This window comes from Morone saxatilis, unplaced genomic scaffold (genome assembly GCF_004916995.1).
Source record: "Morone saxatilis isolate NCDOM2014 unplaced genomic scaffold, NCSU_SB_2.0 Contig21, whole genome shotgun sequence".
NCBI classification, from domain to species: Eukaryota; Metazoa; Chordata; class Actinopteri; family Moronidae; genus Morone; species Morone saxatilis.
In genome coordinates this window covers 6336136-6357684 of record NW_023339774.1, presented here as the reverse complement: position 1 = coordinate 6357684, position 21549 = coordinate 6336136, and the positions used below count along the sequence as shown (strand labels likewise).

The 21549-nt window shown below is 39.9% G+C and overlaps 1 protein-coding gene across 1 annotated transcript; it reads right to left on the bottom strand.

Moving 5' to 3' along the window:
* Window positions 1–19909: 19909 nt before the first annotated feature.
* On the bottom strand, window positions 19910–21450 carry LOC118332193 (leucine-rich repeat transmembrane neuronal protein 4). Its single transcript, XM_035667353.1, has one exon. The coding sequence runs from the start codon at window positions 21434–21436 to the stop codon at window positions 19910–19912; it is 1527 nt and encodes a 508-aa protein (XP_035523246.1). The 5' UTR covers window positions 21437–21450.
* Window positions 21451–21549: the final 99 nt, after the last annotated feature.

Sequence of the window (21549 nt, the reverse complement as noted above, 5' to 3'; positions counted from 1 at the left end):
AACAGCAGCACAGAGAGAAAGATCTGAAGAGCAACGTGACAATGAAAAGGGAGAAAGATAAACCATTGCTCTCACAGTATGGAGGGAACAAGTGTTCCTCTCCTTTATGTTCTGTATAGGGGTAACACATCCCTGCTTAAAGACCTTATTCCATGCAACAGTTAAACACAAATCAGAAAGACAGGGGAGAAATTCCCAGTTGTCATGGAAACATCGTCTGTCCTGGTGACATTGCCCTCATTGTGACAGGCGCTTCCTTTACAACGACAGGTGAAATGAAAAACAGCCAATTCTCATTCTCTACCAGTCAGCCATTATATATGAACCCTGCTCTCCCCTCTCTATCTCTCATCCATTTCCCATCTTTTATTTGCTGCTCCCATCTTAGGAAGACAAACCTCCATGTCTATCTCCTGTTCTCTCAAAGAAACCCCAACACAAACTCTGAGAAGTTGTTTATAGTGCACAGGCAGCTTCCTCCTGGGGTTCTGGTGTCCCAGAAAGCCTTGCAAATGCAGTGGGAGATTAGCTTTCTGAGATCTCTTTATTTCATCTTTTTTCCCCCAAATACTGAAGAAATGCATGCAAATGTGTGAATGCCGCTGATCATTTGCTATGAAGTTTTGCATTTGACACTTCCATATGGATCTATTTTCTTTTTCAAGTCTGTAGGGAACATTTCAAGGAGAAATAATGGAGAACCCTGGAGCTATATGGTGGATAGCGGCTGACAGGTGAAGTGTGGGTTTTTATATTTAGTGATGATGATAGCGATTTTTTACACTTTATCTATGCTTTTTTAGGTATACAATATATGCACATGTCAATATACATAATGAATACCTTGTGTGTATCTATGTGACTGCATAATTATATGAAATGATATGGCTGGTTCAAAACTAATATGGAAGGAAAATTAAGTTCGAAAATCTATGAAAAGGGGTAAAATTGCAAATTATCTCGTACCACCAATATTCTGAATATGTTTTGAGGAATTTTAACTCTATAATAAGCACAGAGGAAAACAAATCATGGATTTGCAAGCAGGAACACAGATTCCTCTCATGTGAAAGAGGCGCAGCTGTCTGTTCTTGACTGGATTCAGCTGTTGCACATCTGAAACTCAATTTGAAAGGGACTGTGACAGGTGGAAATAATCGCACCACACTTTATGGGAGTGACTGTTCCGAGACGTTCGTGAGCTCTACGTCAAAATTTTGTGTGTTCTCCTCTGCTGAAAATCTGTCGGGTAGGATCAATAACCTTAATTAGCAGCAGATGCCTTGGAGTTTTTTTTCCCCCCTTTTTTCCCTGAGGAGTATTTTATAAACTGTGTCAGTCATGTAGTGCTTACATGGATCACTCCACATCTCTCTGGAATTCTTACTTGCTACAAAAGGCAGGTTTGCATTATTTTCTGATAAGGTCACTCAAATTCCACACAGGACAACTTTTGACGTCTTACTCTCACGTCTATGTAGTTTCAAAAGTGAAGCACTACAATAAGTAGTGTTACCAGTCATATAGAAGTAGCTGTGTGGTAATAGAGAATAGATTATATATTACTGCTGAGAAGAACTGAATTGATATAATTATTGTATTAAGTGTCTCTGTTTTAGAAAAAAGTAAATTCATTTGACCCTGCAGGGGTGGTGTGTGATTGCTTGGTCAAGATCTTGAAGGGAAGTGTGGTCTTGGATGGCATAACAAGCATTATAGAGATCAAGCCTTAAGTGGATCAGTTCATTCAGGAAGGCCCACTGGTAGTCACGGCAAGGGAAGTGTTTACTGCTCAAGTGTCTACTTGTGGGTATTAACCGAACCCCGTACAGAAAGTAGGCCATGCAAATGATGCCGAGGAGGCCCTGGGAAAGAGAGAGCTATAGAAATAAAGGCACAAAGAGAACCGAAAAACCCACACGGAAGAAATTGGGCCACACTGAACGGGCCAAAAAAAATTTTGCACCAAAAAATATTCTGATATTCTCAAAGAGGAGAGGTGAATCACAGCGTCAAAGAAACAAGAAATGTGGGAGAAAGAAACATTAAACTGGAGCAGACTAAACAGATTTATGCTCGGTGCTCAGGGACTGTGATGGTTAAGTCTGCAGACTGCAGTGTAGTGGTGAGTCACTATATACACCAGTTAGAGTGCAGAACCTTGAAAGCTCCCAGATCTCAGACCCACACAGCCTTGGAAAATAACCTGGGATTACAGGCAAGGGTAAAGAGTTAGAGACAAACTCAACTGTCAACCACATAAAGCTAACAACTCTGGCTTGTGTTTTGGCCACATTCTTTCTTAGAGGGATCACTCTGTCTATGGGTTTCTCGGAGCTGAGCTGTGTGATAACTTACACAAAGCTAAAGTACACTGCTGAACATTTTACGTCTCAAACGTAAACCTTTAAGTTTCCACCTGAAAAGAAATACCATCTGAAATAATCAGAAGGAGTTTTTATCTCAGTTCCCTGTGAAATGCCACCAAAGCCTCATCTAATATGGTAAAGGAAATCACGACTAAGGTTTGACATTTAAAGCATTATTACAGTGGAGCATGGAGGAAAAGGAATTTTTAGTTTCTGGAGTGTAAAAAACAACTTCACCTCGACCCTCTTCTGGTCTCTATTTCAGACAGTGACCTACCCCCATGGAAATAAGAGGTCAAAAGTGAAAGGAGAAAAAAAAGGAAAAAAAGAAAAAAGTCCTCTCAATATATATATTTAGGCTATATATTTAGAGGGTGACAATGAAAGGGATAGAGAAAAAGAAAACTGGCAACTGTTCTGTGGAAATGCAGCAGAGATGCAAGATGACCTTGATACGCAAATAGCCCATCTTTACAGGCAGAAAAAAAAGATGAGAAATTCTCCCTTAAGATACTTATCAAATTATGGTTCACTGGCAGTATGGCAGATCTGTTTCAGATAATTATCACCTTCGATTCTATCATATGTTTCATCAGCTTTTATTATATACAAAATTGAGTGAATGTGGGGTAGGAGCTGACTCTTAAGATGCATGTGCACTATTAAATCCCATCATATTTAACTCCATTAACTTTTTCCTAGTATGCTGTCCTCAGGATTAGAGTATTTGGTATTCAGGTTGTACTTTTAATAAGTCTAATGATGTTTTCAATACAAACATAATTGGAATTTAAAAAGGTTAGCGAGATGAGTGTTTAGCCAGTGTGCTACTTAACTCTGCATTGCTTAAAGGAATAATTTGACAATTTGTGAAAAAAGGCCATTCACTTTCTTGCCCAAGAAGTAAGCAGATTGATAAAACGGTTGCACCTGTACTGTAAACATGTTGCTGCAGCTAGCCAGCACCCTTACTAATGTAGTAATGGATTTTTTTAGTATTTAAAAAAAAAAAAACATATTATCCCCTCATAAATGTGTTCTGGGTATCATGCTAGCAAGCCTATTCACACATCCAGCAGACGTACAGCAACACTAGCATTAGGTCTGGTTTGGCCTCCATCAACTCCTAAGAAAAATATCTGACTATTTTGAAACTACATTATTCACTTCACCACCTAGTTGCTAACCTTATCTATCTTTCATTTTGTGCTGGGCAGATAGAGCACAATGGGTTTATTATTTGCTGAAATAGACCTAATGAGAGCACTGACACCAAACCAAAACAAATGTACTTAAAATAGGCTAAAAGGCTCCATAGAGCTACAGAGATCGGGGTAATCCTCCATAAGTTCATGACTATATTACTTGTGGTTATTTGATCCAGTGGTAATAATAAAAATACATTAATTAATTCAGCTTTAAGAATGTGGTAACTTAAAATGACCATCATTTCCACAGCAAATAAAGTGTTTAAAGGCATGTATTTTAAATATTTTCAAGCCTAACACTAGTCACTGAAAACAAAAGGTGAATTTCGCTTTACTACAATACTAGTACAAACATATTTGAAGTGGAGTATATTACCTTAGACAAGCAAACCCTGATGAGTTAATCATGTGACTCATTATGAAGCCAGCATGGTGCATGTGAATGTCAACAGTTAGTCTTGATCAGTATTCACAGTGCAGTCTTTTTGAATGGTCATGGCCACTGGTGGAATAACTGCCTCATTATTCTGGGCACAGAGTGAGTGGGCTGGGCCTCTGTGTTGCGCAACGTCATTAAAGTCTGCATCTTTGAGCATAGCAGCCTTGGCCCTGGTTACAGCTGCTGCCATGGCCTGTTGTCCCGCCACGCTGGAGGGATGCATCCAGTGTTTTCCTGTGCCAGTGTTTGCAGATTACTGCTGTGATTCGCACGCAAGAGGTGCAGCACTCAGTGGCATCGTGCCATCCAGCCACAGAGTGACCACCTGCATTGTGAGACACACCATATATCTCTAAAGACAATATGGTGCAGGCAATCTCTGCCACCTACAGCTGGGCTTTTGTTGAGTCCTCTAGTGGCAACATAGGCAGCAGCACAGACAACCATAGCTTTGCCTAAGCTGCCTTGTGCAGCAGCATGTGCTTGATTATCACCTCGGAACATATTGTCACCATTCGGTCAAGCCTGGAAAGATGGCAAACCAGACAGAGCAGGAAAGAAAGAGAGAAAGAGACAGAAAAGTATAAATGGAGGAAAGAAGAGAGAGCACATCAGGAAGATAGGAAGAGCAGAGAAGGGGAAGGGAGCCACTAAAGATTGGAGAGTGCGTCATGGACGGGAGAGAGACTAATTAAGGAAGGCTGGATTAATTAGGCTTCCAGCCTGCCTGCCTCTCATACTCCCACTGAGCTTCATGCCAGTACAGGCCCCAAACAAACTCCCATAAGCCAGCCCATCTATTGTTCCACATTTTTTCCATTCATTCACTGGAATGTGTGTTTTCACTGTCAATACAGGCCTCCATAGGGTACAAAGCCACACTGTAAATTCAGCAAACTACAGTAAATATCATAACCTTGCACCTATACATTGGGCTTACACATGAAATTTCCTGAAGGCACATTTGGTTAATGATGCTCAAATCTGCTTAAATTTGCAATAAGGTGAAATAATCTCTAGTTAAAGAACATGGCCTTTACTTTGTAATACAGTGTTCATGATGCTATGAGCTAAGGTTGTACCGTTCACTGCAAAAAATTGCATTTTGAAATGTCAAATACAGACAAAATTGTTTTTTGCAGTGTGTATGTGGGTGAACTTCAAATTAGCTAATATTTGGTATTTATTTGACATCTTGAAACAGTATAAAAAGCTAGTGGTCTTTACAGCCTTCTCAAGTTACATCATCACATTTGTTTCTCTTCCCATCCACCCACTTGTTGCCCTGAGTAAATTAATTCAACACCAGTCCATCATGACGAAGAGGCTATGAAGAGGGTTCTTCCGACAGATACAATAAAGCTTCACCACCATATTCAAGGCGATGCTTTCACTGGCGTTTTTCCTTCCTCTCTGTGATCAACATGGAATGAAAAGGCTTATCAGAAGATGAGAGATCAGTGTCTCCATTTTAGTCTCAACAAAAACAGCCAAATAAACAAGTGACCTCTCTACCCAGTGTTCAAATCAACCTCAACTGTAGCAGAAGTTGGTTTCCCGAATTGGTCTGTACTTACTTACTTTTACTCGTAATAATGAATTTCTCTAGTAAGCTTGTATGTTTGTTTTGTTTTTATTATATTGTTTTAAATATTTTTGATAAAGGGGGAATGGATAGTTTTTCGTTCCATTAATGAATCTAAAGCAAATAATTCCCGTCACTGTTGATGAGAGAGGCAGCCCCCCACCCAGTCCAGAATGTAATTTAAACCTGCCTTTAGCTCTCCTTCACCTCATATCCTTGGCCCCATCTAGACTGGAATATGATGGAATGAATATTTATTGTGGGTCTTGGCTTTGATGGGCTGCATAGAAAGGTTGGAGAAAAAACAAAGTGGGAAAAAGCTGGTGTGGCCATTTCTGGCCTGATTGACACTCCAGCTTGCAGCGAGTAATTCATTCTGAGAGGGAGGCACAAGTGCCCCTGCTCCTTCTCTCAGCACAAGTTTATGATAATCCTAATAAATTATGATGCGCTGCACAGACATTAAAAACTCTGATTGGCACTAAATCAAACAAGCTGTGCCTCTCAGGTCAGAGAGAGCTGAGAGACTAACTGTGTGTGTTATTTCCCGCTCTCCCTTCCAACTATCAGTTTCTTTTCGTCCTCAAATCCTAAATCTTTCCAGGTCCACCTACCCATTTCTTTCTCTTCGCTCCTTTTGTCTACTCCTATTCTTTGTCTCAACTTGTAATTTTCCATTGCTTTTCTGTGCCCTTTCTGTACCACACCTTCCTTTGCAGCTGACTTGATAAATTCAGGTGACAGCATAAAGTGTTCCTCCAAATAAAGTCTGAGACATTGAGTAAGGTCCTCAGTACGCTGGGAGTGTGTGTTATTGTACCTTTCCTGTATTTGTCATGATTCCCTGCATAGCTGTATGTATTTTTATCCTTTTTGCAGGTGATTTAATTCACGGTTGAAAGGATAACCAGATTGACACCCACCACTTTAATCTTACCTGAGCACCCATGCACACTATGCAGATTATTCTACCATCATCAGCGAGAGCGGTCATAGGTCCGAAACATCAATTTGTTAACCCAAATCTGGTTAGCATGATGTTGATTACTGCCCTGCAATGGCCCCTATTATGGGGGGGGGGGTGCCTTGATTAAAAAGAGTGGAGAAAAAAAATCTGCTTAACTGTTTAATTTGTGGCCAGTTCATCTCTTTAGAGAATGTAAGAATGCAGAATTTGAATTATCAATGGTCAACTACACAACTACTTCAGCGTTGGTTCTCTGCTCTGAAAATAGAACTGTGTTAAAGGTTAAATAATCTTTCTTTAGACACATAAGGGCTCAGTTAGGTCACAGCACAGACGCTGCATTGTCAAATCATGTGCATCTGCATTAGTTGCCGAGGTGAACAATCCAGTGGATTGAATAGAATAGATCCAGAATAGAGTTGAAGGAGAATGGCTGAGATGATTAAAATTTTCTATGTGCATTGATTGTGAGGACTTTGGAATACATCCCATTTTAAATATCCATGTTACAAAGACCGTATCCCCCCACTTGGTGAGAGCACCCAGTAAATCACATTCCCTGATGAATGCTTTAATGCTGAGGGTAGTGACCCCATTCATCCACAGACAGACTGCTTGTTAATGGTTATAATAAGTGGCAAAATAGCAGCAGAGACCTCAAAGGCTGCATATCGGGTAAGATGTATGAAATATCCGACACACTGCAGGTCAAAAAAGCCAGTCTCTTGATGGTTTAACCAACCACTTGGATGTAGGAGAGATAAGTTGAAGAAGTTGGGACATGGCGATGGAAAACTGAACGCCATTAAGGCTGCAGTAAATTATTGTTTTCATTATTGATTAATCTTAGTTTTTTTCAACCAATAGTCCAAAACATAAAACATTTCAGTCACAATGATAGAATGCAGCAGATACGACTATTTGATAATCTACTCAGTAATGGAGAGGCTGGAACAGTTGAGCAACAATTGATGTGAATCATTTTTAGTTTCCTCTTTCAGATTCATTAACACTGACCAGTACTACATCAGTTTCATAGCATACAAATACTTCTAACTGTCCTTTTACAGCCCTTAGAGCATACCAGTCTTTCACTGCATTAGTCAGTGAGTCTGATATCTATCTTTATATGAGACAGTTTTCTTTTTTTGGATGTACACTAAATGATTCACTGTTAACTACACTGCACAAAATACATGGTAGACTTAAGGATCTTCCTTAAGGAAATGTACTGTTACATTACTAAATATCTGATTTACCAAAGGCTTTATCACCAACCAGGCAAAGAGGGAATCTGCCCGGAGACCCAGACCCGTAATTGCCGCAGGTTCACGACAATTTTGAAAAAAAGAAAGGAAACCAGATATATCTTTTTTTATTCCACTCGTTCTTTTTCCTTGTAAAAGGCACCTACATCACCCACAATGCATCTCGACTCTCAATAGTTTGGTCAAAAATTAGTGCTATGTTAGTAGCGGCTAATGTAGCCTCAGTTAGAAATGAGAATCGAACCAGAAAATTGTAAAAGTCTATCGATTTTTTTTAGGTTAAAACTGGAGTTAGAAATTTAACCAGCTCTATAAAGTTGGCCCCACTCTGTTCAATGATGATGGAAGCCTGACCTAAACCTGTTTACGCCCACAGCTGATGGAGGCCTGGTTTGACTATCTGTCTCATTCTCCATAGTGGGAGCAAGCCAATACATAATACATATTACACCGCTACTGAGCTAGCCTTGCTCATAATCATGCCCTAAGACAGCCCAAAAGAAACAAATCCTGGGATTGGCACCAACATTATTTCTATATATTATATATAATTATTATAGATCTAATTCCTAATTTATATTATTATTGTATTGTAAATATGCCCAAGGTTGTAATTTTTAATAATTCATTTTAGATTTAAAATGTAAAATAACAGACACATGGCTCAGGTGGTTTTGCAATCTTCCTCATTTCATCTTTTTATGATCTTCATTATCTGTGATCTTTTTAACATTTCGAGAGACAGTCGATGAATACAGAGAGAGGTCCTGTTCCCTAAGTAGCCTCACTAGCTTCATGGCACAATCAATCCCCAACGTATTCATTGTCAGTTTTGTCAATACAGAGCTTTTATTACCTTGCTAATTCAATCGATAAGAGGGACCATTATATTTTACTGTGAAAGATGGCCTCTATGACATGTGTTACATGGAGCGTGTTGCATATAGGGCAGATATTGCTTGTGTATTGGAGAGGTATAATATTGTAGTTTCTTGTTCTCCCCTTAACTCGTTCTCTTTTAACAAATGGCCTGGGATGTCGTTCTGTTTGTGTTGGAACCACACCATACACGAAAAAAAAAAAAGTCTACCGAAGAGGGGGCTTATTCTTAGAGCATGTGTTTATATTATGTTTTTTGCCGCTTGGACATGGCTAGAATACAAAAGTGAAGCAGTGGGAGAACAGAAGTCATCAATCATGAGAGGTGTACATTTTCCTGCAGTGGAAGACAACCTGCATCCAGGCTGATGCAGCGAGGCCACAGAGTGGGATGCTGGAGGTTGACAGAGACAGGTAATTAACTAAAAATAATATGTGCTTGACACAGCAGAGAAAAGGGCTTTAAAAGGAATGGGAGACACAACGGAATGAAACCTCAGAGAATATCCTAGCTGGGGAGATGAAGGTTACTTTGTATGCCGACATGAGTGGATGCAGCACATGCAGCCATGCCCGCTCCGACACCTACATGCTGGAGAAGGATCAAACTTGAAAGGCATGGGAAATTTCATTAGATTTTCAACATCAATATATTTCTCTCACCCACACCCCTTCATGTGAGTTCTTTATATATACAGCATAAAAGACTGGCAGCACATCACAGCATCATTGGAGATGTGATGTCTGATTGCTTTTGCTACTGTATTATGATTCCTGTTGGGCTGGTATAACTCATAGAAATGTCAGGAATGGCATCCTGACAAAGCACCCTTTGATTTAAATAGCAGATGTTAACATAATTTACTTGAATAGAATGTGAAACTGAGCTAAATCATGTGTGCTAATTTGAATTTCTTTAACCACAGATAAATCCTTTAAAGAAACCAAAAAGCTGAGAGCAGATATTTAGGTTACAACAAGCATAAACATAAAATGTACAGCTAATTTCCAAACTACAAAAACCATAACTGCAGCTGCCATCTTCTTAGTTAAAGAGTTGAAATTGACAGTGTTTCTCTGCTTTCAATATGGATGTGACAATCATGCCTAATAAAAGGTGCTGCTGTAGTGAAAATCAGTTTACAATCTATGTGGCATGACAATAAATACTTGTGAGATGATTTTATTATCAAGTCATTATTAAAAAAAAAGTTGGATTGTCAATTAATTTAGTCTATAAAATGTCAGAAATAGTTAGAAATTGGCTTCACACACAAACCCATGGTGATGCCTTTAGAATGTATAATCTCACCAACAGTCCAAAATGCAAAGATATTCTATCTACATTGATATTAATTGTTGTTGATTCATTTTCTGTCTTTCGACTCTACTCAGTAAACTAACAAATTATTTTAGCAATACAATCTTAAAGGGACAATAACAGTATTTCTAATGTGTCCAGTATTGATATTGAACAATCTATCTGGGCCTGTATAGTCAAGATTCTGTTCTTCAGTGTTATATACAGTCTAGCAGTAAATGCAATTACTACTAGTACTCCTCTTTTCATCTCAGCTATAATAATTAAATCCAAGATGCATAATTAACTAAACAAGTTTGACGCAATTTTGATCAAAAGTGGCTTTAATTCTGAGGACACACAGAAACACACCATCCTCGGTGCATAGCAGTTTTGTTCTGACCACTGAGGAAAACATGCCAATCTGCTGGGCCTTGCCTCGGACTTATTATCTTACTTCAAAAAAGCTTTGAGCCATCACCGATCAGAGGATGGACAGCTGTCCGTGGACAAAAGCCTGTGTGTCTTTGTGGACGGACGCCTGCCAATCTAGCTGTCGAGTCTGGACGACTGCCTGATTTCTCTGGCTTTCTAACTGCTTCTCCTGTCCGCCTGTCGGCTGCTCCATCCTGTTGAACGTGCTTCTCTGCCAGGTTCACTTGCCTACCTGTCTTACTCAACTATAACCCCCGAGTGCCAGTCTTTTTCTTTTTTTGTGTATTAAATCTGCACGATGACTTAAATGTTGTCAATACCAATGAAAGCACAAACATCTCGAGCTCTGGGAAAGAGAGAGGCATTTTCAAAGATATAATACAATTACAGTATTGTAATTAAGTAATGCAAGTTAATACAATGGATTTTTGTTTGAGAAACTGACATCTCCGTCAGTTAGGACATACTGAATTTCATTTACAGTTACAATAAAACAGTGGGCTCATCCTTTGTTCATGGTAATCTCTGACCTTAAATTTGTCGGCCAATATTGTAACACAAATTCTAAACAATGATTTTCTTGTCTAATATAACACTACAAGACTACAACTTGCCTCTTTGCTGTCATACATTACTCAATACTCCATTACCTTCATCGGCAGTGACATTACATCCCTTTTTTGGGGCATTTTTTATTGTATCGAAGGCTGGTGACCTCATGCATATAGGTACGGTTACATTAAAGTCCATGAACAAATGGTAAAAATTAACATTTTCACATCCCAACAGGTGCGAGAAATCCAACCGGACATTCAGGGATATGTCAATCGTGTACAATGTGTACACCTCCCCGCAGTGCTGAGAAGGTGAAAACACTTGAGGGTGCAACAAGGATACAATGCAGCGGTGACCCCTACAAGAAGTCAAGACATGACTTCTGGGTTGGGAAGTAAGAAAAAAACTAAATTCTGCTAAACTTTTCTATATTTGCTTCTTACTACTGACTAGTTTAATAGATACATATGAAAGCACTATTGCATGAGACATAAATGTCAGTGGAAAGTATCAGTAATGTACTATTAAAAAAAAAGGCCAGATAACAGAAATCCCTTTGGAGACACAGATCTTTAGTCTTTTTGGCTTGTAATACTCTGTCCACCCACAGAGAACTGCACAGGCAAGGCCTCTACCCTCTCTTTTTGTAGATAGTTCCTCTTAATTACAGTAGTTAGTTAATTAGGACCAGCTATAGATTCAGATACCAACTCTCCCAGCAGTAATGAATTGAGAGTTTAGTTCCTTGAAAGATACAGTCTTTAATTCTAAGTAAGTTTCTTGACACTATGCCCCATGAAACCTATTAAATAGAAATATAAAATTGACTTTGGAAAGCTAAAATATTTTCATCTGACAGCGGCGTTGTGCAAGGATGACAGGCTAATTATACTACACTCATTGTCAATTCATTAAATAGCACATCATTTTCTGGTAAGAGTGAACAAGTCTGCCCAACTTCAGCAGAAGTGCTTCATTCAACAGTGAGTGTTCTAACATAAAAAAAAAAGTGATTAAAAAACGGGTATCATAGGGATGGCTTGGTCGCCTTTTACTTCTTCATTTTATAGCACTTTAGACATGAACAGATGTACTGCTGCAGGTACTTAGTGGTGTATTCAGATGCAGATCCGTGAATGACTCATCCTCCTCTTCCCTCATACTTACTGATTTACACATATTTGAATTTAGTGACTAATGGGCAAAGTGATAGTAAGTCTGTCCAATCTAACTGAAAACGATCATAGAGTTAATGAGAAAAAATAAGTGCTTCATTGGGCTGGATCCACAATAATGTCCTCTAACCTTCCTTTTAGTCCACGCAACTGCCATTCATTTAATATAACAAACAAGACGCCTAAAAAGTATGGAAAAGTTTACAAGTTTTATGAAATGCCAGTAAAATCATAAAACAGATAAGCACACACAAAATCTCCTTCTTATCAAGTCTATTTTGTCTTAATGAGTAGTTAAGTCTTATTTGCTAAAAACAAGAAAAAACAACAGCCTTCCTTACTCTTTGTTTTAAGATACAGAAGACGCAATCTGGAACATCTTCAACAGGGGTGATTCATGCTGGAAAAAAAACTTTCTGTACTGGCAGGTTGCTTTACTTTTAGAAAATGCTATCTTGATAGGATGGAAATGTTTGTGTTTTCTCCACCTCTGCTGCACAGTTTCTCTAAGAGGAAGAGTTTTAAATTGGATTTTATATTACGTTAAATGTAGCTGTAGGATAGATGCTAGTTTAGGAACATCTCTGCTGTAACTAAATGCAGTCAAAAATGTGAAGACAGCCAAACACGGATCTTCTGGGGCAGGTAAATTGTGTCTCTAAAGTGATATTACCCTTTCAGAATTTTTTCTGTGTCAGTAATCTGGGCTTCTTTTGCTTGTTTGGTTTGTTTTTTTTGTTTTTTTGTCCATCACAAGCAGTTACAATATGCCACTGTGGTTTTTTTTCATCCGTGTGGGGCTGGATAAAACAAGCTGTTTAAAGCAGTACTTGTATTAGTAGATAGTGAAGCAAGTATAAGGTAGTATAAAAGGGCAAGAGACTGGTTTGAAACAAATCATGGACAACTTTGAAAAATTGCCTTGAAATTGAACAGACCTGTAGGGGAAAAATAATAATAACTGCTGAGTGAGTAGGTAGAAAGTAAGCACATCAGATGTAAACTGTAAAAGATTTGAAGATGAGTATCACCAACGAGTAGAACAGATAACAGAGGTAGTGCATCAGCCAGCTTAGCATTAATGATGCACTTGGGTTACATTGTGAAAAACTGGAAGGAAAAGAAAGGAGTCTTGCCTCTTTTCCAGGTAATGTAATTGCTATATTGGTGATCTAACTCCCTCATTAAGCATGGATCAAACGGCGGTGCAGAAAGCAGCGGCATGGAACCAGAGTGTGAAACAGACAGGATTAGCGGATGAGAGAGATGTTCTCTTGCGCACAGTGCATGTTTTGAAGTCTCCCACATGGCTAATTGTCGACTGAAGACACTACCATCGAGAAGTTCAGCCTCCCCACTGAATTACAGATAGCTTACTTGCCCTTGGCTAGCATCCCAGTGTTTGTGTTGATTTTTTTTCTGAGCAATTAACAATCTGACACCATGACCTTGGACTGTAGCGAGAGGGAGAGAGAAACAGGGAGAGAGGAAAACTGACTCTTAAGATAGAGCTACTAATGTACAATGGCGCAGGACAAATTAGTAACTATATACATTTACCTATAAAGTTTGACATCTTACAAATATGTATGTACTTTTTTCATTTCAGAGTCTTGCAACATCGCCTTAGACTAACATAGAAAGTGTAAAATCTCAGCATCAAAGCCTGCAATAGAGTCAAGAACAAATAAAAAATAGAACAAAATGCTTTCTAGAATAATAATAATATTTTTTGAAAAAGCAGGATGAATATACGATCACACTAAATCAAGCAAGCAGATACAGTTTGTAAGCAGAGGTGCATGCCTCAATTTTAGACTGCCCTCACTGGAAGAAATCCACAATTGGTTGTGTTCAATGTCTTAAACTTACATTTCCCGATGAGCAACCTCCAAATAATCGGTGTACTCTCGATGTACAAGAGACAAAAGTAGAATGACGTTATACTGCTAGAAAAATCATAGGTAGGAGGTTGAGGTGGTCGGTTTGGCAAAGCGTGAATGACAAGGCCCCCTCTTGCATTGGGTAAGGGTTGCTCTAGAGGGGGATCGGACCCAAATCTGGTGAGCAACCTCCTACTGGTCTGGGGGCGGCCTAAAGCTGGAGAAAGCAAAGAAGGGAGGAGGAGGAGGAGGAAGAAAGGGACAAACAAACAAATCAAAACCAAACAGACAAATAGATGAATAAAAGAAGAGGAGAATAAATGAATAAAACTGATCCAGCTGTCCTGACTTGTCCTGGTTCTACCTCAACATCTCTTTGTTAGCCGGGACGCGACCAGAGGTTTACCCTTAGGTTTTTTTGCTACTGTTGATATAGTTGAATGCCATAAACATAAAATTTTTTTGAGTTTTGAGTAGTTTCTCTCTACACCGTAGTGAGTTACTATTAACAGTGAGGACAACCTCAGGATTCTATTCTCTAAGACCTATTCCGAAACCTTTTCTAGTTGAAGGGCAGTACATTCAGAAGAAGAATGTGCCATAACCATAACATGTCTAGTTTTTAGAGGCTGGGTTTCTTAAAAATAGGAACAACATTAATTAATTGAATGACAGCTATATGTAGTGTGACATTATAGTAAGTGGATGATTGTAGTTTGGAAAATGTCAGCCACAGTATCAGAAGAACAAATTAGGTGTTTGGTAAGATGAGATGGTAGTGAGTGAATTAGGGGTAGCAATACTGGGAAGGTAGCTGAGCAGGTCTGGCATATCATCAAAACACATATCAAAGAACAAGATTTGAGCCACTTTCTGTCAGCTGCAAAAATCAGTGTCTGCTTATTTCACTATGTTTCTGACCGCCAAGGGGCAGGATACAACAAATGAGCAGATAAGGATGGTAGGTGGTAGAGGTCAGGGGGTGATGACAGCGTGGCTAGACACTTGGAAATTGTATAAAGTGAAAGGAGATGAGAGAAGGGAGAAATTGTGGAAGAAAGCCACAAATATTACCATGTGGTATGGCCAGATTAAAAAAAAGCAAAGGATGCCAAGGTGACACAGGCCATACGTGGCACAGACTCAAGATCAGGTCAAGTCCACTGTCAGACAAGATCAAAGGAAGATAGAAATTAAATGATAGAAATAATGCTTTTTGTGGGAAGGTTGAAGTGATGTTGGAAAATGAGGATTGCACCATCTTCAGGCAATTCACTAAAAAGGCTGCCAAACTCACATTCATGTCAGGTGGATCTGGGGGCTGATAAAAGACAATCATGTGAAGAGGTTCAGGGTGAGTTATAGTCATGGTGCAGAATCTGAATGAAAGAAATCGTAAGAGTGACACAGGAGGAATAAGCAATTCCCACACAGGAGAGATGAGCAGACCTGAGCTGCTACGGCCTCGAGCTTGAGGAGAGGCAGTGAGGCTGCGAGGTGGGGAGAGTGCAGCAGGTGCTGCTGCCGAGTGATTTATGTCCACGCGAGAGCAACAAAATGTAGAAACAAGATCGGAGCACATTCTGCGATGAACTCAGGACTTTGTAGACTGCTGACTGATAGTTCCTGTCTCCTCTCTACAATGTTTTAAGATGAGACGGAGGGACAGATAAGGCTACAGAGAATGCATTTTCAAGGATATCTCAAGAAACAAAATGGAGGAGAGTGTAGGGATAAAAAGGAAGCTTGTGGAAACAGGACTGCGAATGAGACAGGAATTAGCAGAGTGCCGGGCCTCCACTCAGTTTTCACTCAGTTACATGCATGCAATATGGCTTCATAATATGGGTATGATGTAGCTATTCAGGTTGTGCTGTAAGAAAGGCCAAATGTAATACTGTTGAAAATAACAATCCCCTATAGGTGCCCTAAGGTAATCAGCAGATTGAAAAAAGCAGGGGAAAGAGGGGACAGAGTGACCCTTAAATAAAAAAATAAAAAAACATCCTATGGAAGCTAACCACCTACTGAAACGTTGCATAGGAATTTCCACTTGATGACATGTTGATCTTAAATAAACGGTAGAGAAAAGCTAGTTTAAAACATTAAAGACTTCTTAAGCATTTCCAACAATGCAACTGGACTACACAGTAGGCAGTTACAGTATGCTCAACAGAACAAAGATAAGAATGTGGACATCCAGAGTACTTCAAGAAAACATGTTGGACGGGCCGTTAGTGAGAGCTTTGTAAAATAAACTGCAAGACAGCCGACCAGCAGGCCTCCTTGCTATGTCTTGTGTTGTTGCACTTGCTTGATGCTTGGCTGTGGTAGCAAAAGTTGTTGACTGGCTAGTTTTTGATCACAAGTAATGTAATCAGAACAAATGCACATGTAAACCAGTCCATATTTACGACAGGGGTACTCTATAACTGGGGGCGCCAAATCGCAACAAATAGGGTTTTACATAATATTGCTTTAGAATTAAAACATGTGTTTAGCTAATGACCTGATTTACACTACCTGTGTGTTCAAACTTCCCTCCCTTAGGTATAGCTTTTATAAGGAGATGGAAAGTATCAGAATTGGTGAAATTGCTATTCATTAAGACTGATTTGAAACTTTTTATTGGAATTCCCAGTGTTCCCAGTCCACAGTGTTGGCAATATCTTTTTTTTCTCTCTTATCTTTTGTTTAGTGGCTCACGTCACTCTCCTTTACCACTTTCTTCACTTAATCTATTCCTGTTTTGTGCTAAATTATAAAAGAACTGTGCTTTTCTTCTGGATTTTATTTTGTTGTTGATAATTCCTTCATATGAGCGGTTGTTGATAAATTACAAATATTTCCAGTGGCTTTTTTTGTCTGAGTTGTTACACTCTGCTGGCTCTGTAATGTTGATTTGGCCCTTGGCCCTCTTAGTATGGGTTAATTCCTGCTTTATTTGGCTCACACGATGAAAGAGTCAGCTAAATTGCCAAGTTCAATCAAGTCAAGATAAAAGGCTAACGATAGATGCAATGATTTCTCTAGTAAATAGCAGGCCTGCTTCTAGCTTACACGGATGGAGAGGCTGTAAGGTATTTTGTGTGGGGTCCCTTAGAGTGGATGGCAACTTTGGTAGATAATGTCTCCTATAGGGCCTCCCTGGACCGTGCAATATGAGTCTGATAATAGTCTGATCCAGCTGGCATGAGGCATCAGGTATGAAAATGAGTGTTGGGAATGACAATTAGCCTTTTTATCCCTTGTAATATGACAATCTGGAAGCCAACCAATGTGTTTTTTTGTTTGCCTTCACCTGGTGTGAAAGGATCAGGAGCTTTAATGCCTCCTGATCCTCAGTAAGTGCAATAGCTATCTATTGTTTTGCCTAATATTATATTACTGTTGAAATTAACAATTCTCTAACAAACATTTTTAACATATAGCAATTTTTTAAGTATCGGATAATACCCCTGAGACAACTTTTTCTGTATAAAATGACAACTGAAACTGTTTTTTTCTTTTACAAAAAAATTGAAATGTATAATCCAAGGGTCCACATTGGAGGTATGACTGTCAAAGTACTTTGCTATTTTCAGAAGACAATAAGGCCTAGACAAAATCAGAATAGAAAGAGAGATTAATTTATTATGAGATTGTTTATAATTACAACCACTCCATCTACAAAATAATATCGAAACTAAATCCATAGCTACTTAACTATTTTCTTTTTTCTTTATTTTTCTTGTCATCACAACCTCATTTTAAAGTTCATCTTTACTGCTTTCATCATTTTTTCGTATTGATATGATTCCTGTGGGCAGCTGTCTCCTGCTGTGTACTTTCAAAATTAACTAGCTAATTAGATTAACTAATCATTTAAATTATAGTGGGCAGCCACAAGAACTAGAACACCTGTACAAGTCCAAAACATCCCTGTATTAAACTGTATTAAAAAAGTAAGCATTGGAGGTATATTTGTAATATTGTACTGGATTATACTATATTTTTTGCATGTGTCCCTGTGATCATACTTAACCTTTGTGCATTATGTGCATATTGCTGGAGATCATTCCATATTTTGATCTGAAAATAAGATGACATTGCACATATGTTGTTGGCTTTAAGACAGTGTGATACGTTGCGTTGAAGCCACAAAAGATATGTCAAAATAAGGTAATGTGAAAATCGCATCATTCAAATCGGAGTTTGCTTGGCATTGTATAAAATGAGGTACAATATATTTAACAGCATCCGCTATGTTTTCCCCATTATCCATGTAACATGACTTCCAATGGAGTTGGAAATATAAGCACTGTGGACTGAAAGGAGGCACTAAAAGTCTGTATGGGGAAGGGTATGGCAAACAACAACAAAATGGCAGCTGTGATTTGTGGTCCCTCTTTACAATCAAGCATCCTGTGAGCAACCTGTAAATACATATTATCATGTGACCTGCCTCCAGAAAAGCCAGACGGTCAGGAACAGAAATGGAAAAGAATGTGGAAGCTCGAGCCTTCCTCCTCCTCCTCCTCCTCCTCACTGTTTAAACCTCTGCATTTACAGTCATTCCTCCAGAGAGAGTGTGCCAGAAATTCATAGCATAGAATTACCCAGAAAGTCTAGGAACTAGACTGAGTATGAATGGGCTGATAATGTGAACATAGCGCTTAACCAAATATGTCTTATGCCTTTGGGTTACAGCTTTGGAGGGCAGGTTACCTGATCATCAAGGTGGGCCTGTTATAACAGGTCCAGTTAATCAGTGATGAGGAATACATTTATACAGAAGCTTTGCTTAGCTGTAGATTGGAAAACTTGCAGAAACTAGGCAGTAGAATAAAAGGTTTAACCAAGAATGGTACAGTATGTCAGATACACATGAGTGTAGCAGCTGAAAGCAAGAAAAGAAAAGTGGTATTCCCACATTGCTGTAGTCTGTAAATACTGTTTTGAAGAAATTCACTTGCCTGTGTATGAAACATTTCAAAGGATTCCCACTCCTTTCGGGACTATCAAACACTACTTTTGTTCTGTGTGTGTATGTGTTTGTCACAAAACACGTATTTTTTCTGTGTGAGTTAAATGTGGATGACCAGTGAAAGTATGCATTTTGGTTCATGTGTGACAGATCAATTAAGTCAGTGAGTAAATAAGTGAGTAACTTCAGCAAGTCAGTGTGCAAAGGGAGGCAAAAATCAGAAAGGAAGTGCTGTTGGGGGACTATGAGCATTAAGTATTTTCCAACAACGAGTCATACCTATGTCAAGAAAAGTGTGAAGTCATCAGCTCTAGGGAAGCTCTATTCAGTGACAAGAGTCTCTATTAGCATTCACATCCAGTGTCCAGAAGTGGATCTTCCTACCATTCAGCTATTCTCTCCACACAATACTGCTCATCAAAAACTGAATAGCAACAGATCAAATGCACAAGCACAAAGCCTTTGATATGCAGGCAAAAAAAGCAAACGAGTACCTAAACAATCACAAATGTCTTATCACAAAAAGCATATAAGCTCAAGATTATGTAGAATAGGAAATGTAATCAGTCTCATTTATCTGTATTTTTGTAAAATTCTGCGGCAAAACAAACATTTGCATCTCAAGAGAGATTAGGGTTTAAGCGACTATACAAACACCCATCTGAAAACACGAGATATCTTGTTATATATAAAGTGGTGCTAAAACCACCTCTGCTTCGTTCAATAATAATCCATGGGTACACAGTATTTACCTAACCTGCTGTGTAAGGCTAAGTAATCAAGTAGCAGAGTTATCATCTATCAAAGCAGAGTAAATAATTACCTCTGGTCGTCTCGCTGTGGACAGAGTTTTGTTTAGGAGGGGTGGCGGTGGTGTGGGTCATACCTCGCATTCTCGGGAGCCTGAGATTGTATAGGTGCAGGGTCCGGTCCCATTGACAAGCACATCCATGGCCTCAGAATTGGTGGGCTTGTAGTCCACATAGTACTCCTGCAGTGGAGAGCTCAGGGTGCGCTCCGTCTCTCTAGCTTTCTTGCGGCGTTTGCGGGCTGCTGCCGAGTGCTCCTGCAGCTGCTTGACACTGCTAGGATAGCGCTTCCAAGACACGTAGATTACCAACAGGATCATTGCAACAGATAGAAAAAGGGCAACACTTCCAGCCACAATCTTATGGAAGGACACAGGCTCCAAGTCTTGCTCTGGGGGAAGTGCCACAGGTGGGGTAACAGCTGATGACGTAGGGCCTCTGATAGATCCCTCTCCTCTCTTCCCAGATCCAGTAGGTGAAGCCAGAATGGCTGGGCGATGTTCAGTCTGCACAGGGACACTGGACGGGGTTGGAGGAATACTCACAGTAAGAGTTGTCACTGGGTTTGATTGACAAACACCAAAAGCTTCAACAGCATCCATTACTTTCTCACCCTGGGCTTTCTTGGGCGAGGCGCAGATCATGGTGGTCTCCTTTGCCCCTCTGAAGTTTCTCAGCCAGGCCACCAGAGGACAGATGGCAGGGCCACAGTCCCATACGTTCCCAGCTAAGCTAATCGTAGCCAAGGAGATCCAGGCATCAACAACCTCCTGGGACACATTGGTCAGCTTGTTGGAGTCCAGATTGAGGGTCTGCAGATTTGGTAGGCATTGGTAAACTACAGCGTCCACGTCTGTCAGATCATTCCCAGACAGATCTAGTTTCTGGATGGAGGCCCAGGTCCAGGTCAGGCCCTGGTTCATTGAGCGAATGCGATTCCACTGCAGGTAAAGTGCCCGCAGATTGTAGAGGCGAGGAAAGTGAGAGAAATTGATCTTTGAGAACTGGTTATGCTCTAGATGCAGCTCAGTGAGCTTGACCAAGCCTGAAAATGCATTCCGAGTGATACTGCGCAGGCGGTTGTAACCCAGATCCAGGAATTCCAGATTTCTGCAATCTTGGAACAGACGCACTGGGATGATTTTTAGAGAGTTTGAGCGTATGTGAAGGCTGAGAAGCTTCCGTAGGCCCTGGAACTGCCCAGGCTGCAAGGCTTGCAGTTTGTTGTAGGACAGGTCCAGATTACGCAAATTAGGGACAGGGTGGAATGTGGTGTTGTGGAGCGATGTAATCTTGTTTGAACTCAGGATCAGCTCTTTGAGCCTGCGGACCCCCTGAAAGGCCATTCCATCTACAGAGGCAATATAATTGTGGTCCAGGTAGAGCCAGATGAGGTGGTTGAGGCCTACAAACTGTCCAGCACGAAGACTGGCGAGGCTGTTGTACCGTAAAGACAGGCCTTCACAGCCTCCTGAAAGGTTCTTGGGGACATCGCGAAAGGCGCTTGACTCACAATAGACAATTTTTCCATCACAGCGACAGCTCTTGGGGCATGGGCGCTCACTTAGAGATGGATTTGCCGCCAGCCACACCTGCATCAGGAGTTGGACCACTAGCCAGCGACGCCGCAGAGCAGAGCCTATAGGGAGGGAGTGTGGGAGAGGAAAAGAAGAAAAGAAAAAAAGTCAAGAAGATGATTTTATTACAAACT